Consider the following 6,842-nt stretch of genomic DNA (forward strand, 5'->3'; position numbering starts at 1 on the left):
CAACCCCAACCCCAACCCCAACCCCAACCCCAACCCCAACCCCAACCCCAACCCCAACCCCAACCCCAATGATGATATATGCATTTGACATATGATAGTGATAAAAAAATCACACAAGCTGCTCGTGTTTTGCTTTTACTAGTGATTCATTGTAAGAAACCATAATTTCTTCTTTGATTTCTTCAATTTAGGACTATTTCTCTTCCTCCAAAACTTCAATTTTTTCCTAAATGACTTCAATTATCGACTAATTTTTTTACACCTTCGGATGTTTATTTTCATATTCCTTTGCCATTTTCACCCATTTCCTATTGACGGAGGGCAGGTTGATGGCTGTTGATTTGGTGGATGAGCTTTTGTTCACCTTATTAGAATGAGCCTTGAAGATGCTCGCATTGTTCTTGCCTCGCTTGCTTTGATGCCTATTGCTTTCCTGCACTAAGATGAGTGGAAATTACTCCTTCTTGTGCTTTGTTGTCTACGATTTGTTCTTGGCGATAGGAGAGTAGCTGCACTGGGCGGTTCCTTTGTGTATAACAAGACAAGTCCCTTCGGCTCTACCCTTACTCAGTGTCTGCATAATAAAGTCTTTCATGGCGTTGCCTTTGAACTTTTTGCCAACTTTCATCTTCTTCTCCACAAAATCATACTCGAAGGAAGACTTTTCGTCTTTAGAGAGTTCCTCCTACCTCTCTGTCGGGCAGCCACTCTCTTTAACGGATTATTTTTCAGTTGCTTTCATTGTTTCAGTCTTGTTTATTTTGGCTGCCATCAGTTTTTGGTTGGTTTATGATTTTTGCCTTGCGTTGCTGGACCGAATTTCCAGTTTTTCGAGGTTGATGGCTAGAGATTTATGGCTTTTCCTCGATGTAGTTACTCTGGAGTTTTTGGCTGGCAACTGAACGGCTTCATTTCTTTTCTCGGCGGCCGTGAGCAGGTCGATTTTGAGCAGTCCTTCCATGTTGTCGACCTGTTCTGGCTTTTAGCGTGTCTTGCGATTGAGGGCTGATTTGTTAGACTTTTTTAATAACTTCTAATGTTCTTGCATAATAAATAATCTGAAAATAAGAAAATAATAGTTCTGTTAGCTTTTCAATCCCTATGTCAAATTTTATCCGCAGCTTATATAAGTTTTTATGAAAAGGCAAATTTACTCCATTTGCACTTTCGGCAAAATTAAATGAGATGATCAGGTGAAGCCTTTTGAAATTTGGCATCAGTTACAGTAAGTCAAGGATCTCCATCCGATTCTCATTTGTGTTATTTTTCGGCATATCTCTAGTCTTAGTGCGTAATAACTTTGAGATATTGAGTATGAGAGTAAACGCTTGCTTTATTTTTATTATATGACCTCTGTGAAATCGGCCTTCTGCGGTCCCAAGTACAAGATCATCCTGGTGGGGGACAGCGGGGTGGGCAAAACTTCTATCTTCTGCCAGTACATCCACAACGAAGTCTCGCTGGACCATCCGATGACCACCATCGACTTTCGTTACAAGATGATCAAATTGCACGACAAGATAGTCAAACTCTGCATCTGGGATACTGCAGGCCAGGAGAAGTTTCGGTCCATCGTCGCCACCTACTTCAAGTCCTGCCAGGGAGTAATTCTCGTCTTCGATCTAACTTCCAGATAAAGCTGGTAAAATGTTCGGCAGGTGTGGTACGAGATGGCCCATAAGAGAGTCCCCAAGTCCATCTATCTTTTGCTCGGCAACAAGAAAGATTTGAAACGTTGCGTGTAGGTGGAAGAGATTCACAAGTGGTGCACTGAGAAGGGGATTTACTTCATCTAGACGTCAGCAGTGACGGGGTAGTCTATCGAGCAGGCCTTTTTCACTCTTGCCGCCTTGATCGACAGTAACTAATAGTATCTCATCACCAGTTCTTTCTCCGGAAATACAAATTAGTATAGATCTGAAGCCACCAAGTAATGCACAAATACCAAGGAGGGATCGTAGCGTTCCTCCATCCTCGCAGTGTATAAGCATGAGAAATCACCAAGTTTCTTTTTGAAGAAGCAGGAAAACGTGAAGAAGACAGAGAAGTGCTGCCGTTGATGGAGGTTTTTAAGATTTTTATATTCTTTTCTGATCGGAATATGGATATACTATTGGCATCGCAATATTAGTTCTAAATGTATGCTTTATTATCCAATTATAAGTTAAAATGTCAGAGGAAATGAATCGGCAAATGGCCAAGTATTTTGAAGTAGATGTGCCCACCCCCAACAAAAAAGAAATAGCTATCGATGAGCACCATTAGCATAGCATTGCTCATGAATAGGCTGAGACCTAGAAAGCAGAGCATCTGCATCATGGAGTATAGGAGGAATAGTAAACTCATGCTCCATAGGCATAAAACCACTAGATTCACGAGCACCACGGAAAGAGGAGAAAGAAAAAAGCTCACAAGGCGAAATAACTCCCACACCAGTATCACCACCACCCATCGGAAAAACATAAACACAGTGAACAGGCCAGGAATATGGCGGAAATCGATGCATCTGAATCTCCAACTGCTCTCAAGGCGCCAGACAATGAATAACTGTAAGAAAGAGAAAAAGTTGAAGGAAATGAAGAGTAGATTATTCATGAAGGATAAACTACATTAACCTCACACAACAGACACGAAGATATGCATGCAGATAAACCATAGAAAAACATATAAGAGAAAATCTAAGATCTTCCTCGTATCTAGCACATAGATCCTCATTAATAATCGAAGGATAGACCACAGCATTACGATATACACAAAAAGCATCATAGGAGCGATGAGCTAAGTAAGAGCTAGAACATAATTGCGGAAAATGTGGGCAGGAACGAGATGATCCAGTCCACAAAGGAGGAAATCGACCATCCCACCTAGCTTCACCTCTCCGGCCACGAGAATGATATCGAGCATGCTTTCCTCAAAGGAGACACAAAGGATAACAACGACTCCCTACTAGTCCACAAAGTGGAGCAGCCACCACTCCAAACAAGTGAGCCACAGGTCCAAGAATATTCCCGCGCCAATATGCACATCAGTTCAGTGCGATAAAAGCCAGCGGAGGAGCAAGATTCAGTCAAGCCGTGGATATGCGGGTGCCAAATTATGTGATTTCAAATCCACGCTTATTGTGATAGGTGACATAGGTTATTAAAAAATGAATCAATGCTGCACCCATTTGTGAGAAGTCCTCCAGCCGAAAGAAGTATCATTCGTCACTCTCGATTGGATGTTCTTGCTCCTGTAGGTTCGCTTTACGAAACTTTTATTCCTGGTAACTTCGGGAATGATAGACAGCACAAAAGGCTCTTTTACTCTTTAGTCGTCGTAGTTGTTTGGCTTTATCTACTTTATGAGAGTGTTGTTTTAGAATAATCCTGTCTTGGGTTTTTCCCCTTTTACTTTGAAAGTACCTTTATAGTTAAATGTTTACCTAGACCGTTCGGAATGCCTGCTTTCCAGTCGCCTTTATATGTGCTTCCGTCCTGCCAGGTCATCTCTCCTTCTCCCTCTCTGGCATCATTCACGAACTGCCCTTTATACTTGTTTCCATTTTACCACTCAAACACTCCAAAACCGTTCTTTTTGTCGTTTTTAAAGTCTCCTTCGTAGTGGTCGCCCTTTGCGTTTGTCCATGTGCCTTTCCCCTGGCGAAGGCCCTGAACAAAGTCACCCTTATAGACCGATCCATCCTTCCAGTAGTATTAACCGTATCCCTGGGGGGTTCCATTCTCGTAGAAGCCTTTGTAGACATCTCCATTTTTGAATTCCTACAGTCCTTCTCCGTGCTTGACGAACTTGGAGAAGAAGCCTACATGGGATGATTTCTACCTTGGTATTGGCTGGAGCGCGTGATGTAGATGCCGTATCCGTGAGCCTTGTTGTTCTTCCACTGGCCGATGTACTTGTCGCCCTCGCTGTTCCGCCACATGCCGTCGCCCTCCATCGAGCCGTTTTGGAAGTCCCCAATATAATACTCCTCATTGTATTTCAAGGAGCCCTCTCCGTGCGTGCGGTTGTTTTAGAAATCACCGATGTAGACTGACCCGTTGGGGAATTTCTGGTAGCCCTTGCCGCTCTTGAAGTTGAGGCTGAAGTTCCCCTCGTAGACTGTGTCATCGGTGAGCAGTACGCCCAAGCCGTGCCGCATTCCTTTGTAGACTCCTCCGAAGTATAGTGAATTGTCCTTGAAGATAACTTCGTAGTTGGCTTGGCTCTTGAGTTCGTGCATTTAGAAGAGGGATTGATGCAGTTTGTAGTGGTGAGGAGAGGGGAAGGGACCGTATTAATGATGGTCGTATTATTCTGGATTGATGTTGGTCGTTTTGGATTCATCTATCTTGGGCTCCGACTTCAATCGATATTTATTCTCCTCTTCGAGCATGGTCACTTATTAGGATAGCGATAATAATAATTTATTAAATGTGTGAACCCATACTTACCCAAAAAGGCATAGCTATAGCTTCCCTGATGCATAAATGGATAAAGGACGTATGGGGAAGAGAGGGATGCATGTTGTGCATAAACAAATTGAGGAAAGATCATTGCGATCAGGATGATTACACTGCCTTCACCCACTCCTCGGCCCCACTCGACCTGAAGTGGTACACTTTCTATTACGTGAATATTTCGAACTTCTCCTCGCTGTACAGCTTGATGCTGGAGCTGTCGTTGTTCTTCAACCTCAGCGCCTTCTTGGCAGTAAGGTCCTCGGAGCTGACCAGGTAGAGCTCCTTGTTCTTGCAGAGCAGCAGCAGGACGTAGGTGTAGAAGATGAAGGATTTTTCCTCCATGACTGATGACTTGATGACCTCCTTTCCCTCTCCAGCTAGTTCCTTCACGATCTCCGCCTCTCTCTCTTTGATCAGCTGGTACTGTTCTTCAGCTTCCTTCTTCTCCTGCTCGTTCTTCTCGGGCTACTGCAAATCTGCGATGAAGGGGACTGGGGTGCTGAAGATGTTGTCGATATCCATGCCTCTGAAGTAGGGGTGGGATTTGAGTTTGGCGAAGTTGAGATCCTCCCTCGTGCAGGAGCCCAGTCTTTCGTCGGGGTTCTTGAGCAGCAGGCGCTTGATGAGGTCGATGGCTTCTTCAGTGATCGATTCGTTCTGCGATAGAGGACGGCTTACCTTCCCGAATATCACCTAAGCTTTCTTTATCTTCTCGAAGACTGCAAACTCGTAGTTGTCCTTGAAGGGAGTCTCCAGGTAGTAGAGCTGGTAGATGATGCATCCCAGCGCCCAGAGATCGGCAGAAGGCGGACAGTAGTTGTGTTCCAGCAATTCTGGGGAAATGTAGCTAAATAGTGGATAAATTACTAGCAGGTGCCTACGAAGGTGGACCGCCTCTTCTTGAGAGCTTTGATCTCCTCGCTATCATCCTCGTCTAATTCTGCTCTCGACTGTTCCAGCTGATCCGATTTCTGCTTCAGCTTCAGGATGTGCTCTTTGAACTGCTGGGAGAGCAGTTTGCAATTAGTTATTTCAGCAGTGCCAAAGTCGATCAATTTCAGGTGGCCCCGCTTATCCAACATGAGGTTTTCGGGCTGAATGGGATTGAGGGTACCTTGAGGTCGCGGTGGGTGATCCCATTCGTATGGAGGTACTCTAGGATGTTGACGATTTCTGCGATGTAGAAGATTTTGACTTCTTCTGTGAGTTTGCCGATGTTGAGTTTGATGAAGTTGATGAACTCTCCGCCCTCGCAGTACTCCTGAACGAAATAGAGGTTCGCCTTGTCCTGGAAGGTGTATTTGAGCTTGTTGATTCCGGGGTGCTTCATGGTGGAGAGAAGTTCCTTCTCGACCATGGCTTGGTATTCCTTTTCCTCTCGCTCCAGCTTCTTCTTCTGGATCTGTTTCATGGCATAGACCTTGCGGTCGGAGTTCTTGAGCACCATGAAGACGTCTCCGTAGGCGCCCTTTCCGAGCCGGTGTTTTTGTGTGAAGTCTTCGACGGTGAGGGAGGCTTTCTTCTTGGGCGGGCTTTGGTTTTCAGGCTTGTCCTCCATCGTGAAGATTATATTATCAAGATGATATCTTGTTATAATATCTTTGTTGAAGCGCCGTAATTTAAATGTGTAAACCAGTGCCAATCCCCCCCTCCACTTTGCCAGGCCGCCAACTTTCAATTGTATTTGAAATTGAAACTGATGGCTTACCAAATATCCCTCAAATTAATGCCTTTAGGATAGTAATCCACCCATAGCTTTCTACTTTTGGATCTAACTTACAGTCCCTATTTCTAATGGATGGCTGGGGGGTTTATGCAAACAATCGTCCGCTGATAATTCTGGGTGGGTAGAATCAAACAATATGCATATCAATTCATACTCTTTTTTTCTAAGACTCAATTATAAATTTGCTAGGACTCAGCACAGCCAGGATCTCGATGGGCCGCTCCACCTCCTCCGGCTTTTGGGGCGTGGGACTGATCTCGATGCGGTCCATGAAGAAACGGCTTGAGTCGAACTTGTAGAAGTTGCGATCCGCCTTCCCCTTCTGCGGAGTCTAGAAGATGAGAGAGCCTAGATTTTCGCGAATCGCCATGGAGCGCTAGGACTTCTTGATGGAGCTGAAGGGCATGAGTCTGTTCTCGTTCTCCACGAACTTTTCAGTGGTTTTGGAGTGAAATTGTTGGTTCTCGATGATCCTATTCTGCGTGACGGTCATGTTCTTGTCGGTTTCGTCGAAGGCGGGGATTTTCTTTTTCTCTTGTCCGAACTCTGAGGGTTTCTGCTGGATATTCTTATCTTTGATCTTGATGACGTTCTCCTTGTTGTCGTAGATGATGGTGAGCAGCTCTCTCTCGATCTTGACGAAGTGCTAGGAGGACTCGTGCTTGGAAAGGAAA

General features: G+C 44.7%; 2 protein-coding genes across 2 annotated transcripts; one reads left to right on the forward strand and one right to left on the reverse strand.

The window, feature by feature from the left end:
* Positions 1-1,346: 1,346 nt before the first annotated feature.
* Positions 1,347-5,108, forward strand: LOC116245317 (ras-related protein RABG3b-like). Its single transcript, XM_031616950.1, has 3 exons — positions 1,347-1,604; positions 4,644-4,751; positions 4,860-5,108. The coding sequence occupies exons 1-3, from the start codon at positions 1,347-1,349 to the stop codon at positions 5,106-5,108; spliced, it is 615 nt and encodes a 204-aa protein (XP_031472810.1).
* A 27-nt stretch (positions 5,109-5,135) lies between these two features.
* Positions 5,136-6,000, reverse strand: LOC116245318 (uncharacterized). Its single transcript, XM_031616951.1, has 3 exons — positions 5,557-6,000; positions 5,320-5,446; positions 5,136-5,275 (listed from the first exon to the last, which is right to left on the reverse strand). Exons 1-3 carry the CDS (start codon positions 5,998-6,000, stop codon positions 5,136-5,138), a joined length of 711 nt encoding a protein of 236 aa, XP_031472811.1.
* Positions 6,001-6,842: the final 842 nt, after the last annotated feature.

Source organism: Nymphaea colorata, unplaced genomic scaffold, assembly GCF_008831285.2.
Source record: "Nymphaea colorata isolate Beijing-Zhang1983 unplaced genomic scaffold, ASM883128v2 scaffold0639, whole genome shotgun sequence".
Taxonomy (NCBI): Eukaryota; Viridiplantae; Streptophyta; class Magnoliopsida; order Nymphaeales; family Nymphaeaceae; genus Nymphaea; species Nymphaea colorata.

Bases quoted from the DNA above. Each gene is read 5' to 3' on its own strand.
- LOC116245318 (XM_031616951.1), bottom strand. From the start codon at position 6,000: ATGGAGGACAAGCCTGAAAACCAAAGCCCGCCCAAGAAGAAAGCCTCC. The intron at 5,447-5,556 runs GTACCCTCAATC...CTGCTCTCCCAG, and splicing joins TCACCCACCGCGACCTCAAG to CAGTTCAAAGAGCACATCCT. The intron at 5,276-5,319 runs GCACCTGCTAGT...ACATTTCCCCAG, and splicing joins GAGGCGGTCCACCTTCGTAG to AATTGCTGGAACACAACTAC.
- LOC116245317 (XM_031616950.1), top strand. From the start codon at position 1,347: ATGACCTCTGTGAAATCGGCCTTCTGCGGTCCCAAGTACAAGATCATC. The intron at 1,605-4,643 runs GTAATTCTCGTC...CTCGCTGTACAG, and splicing joins ACTTCAAGTCCTGCCAGGGA to CTTGATGCTGGAGCTGTCGT. The intron at 4,752-4,859 runs GTAGGTGTAGAA...CTCTTTGATCAG, and splicing joins TTGCAGAGCAGCAGCAGGAC to CTGGTACTGTTCTTCAGCTT.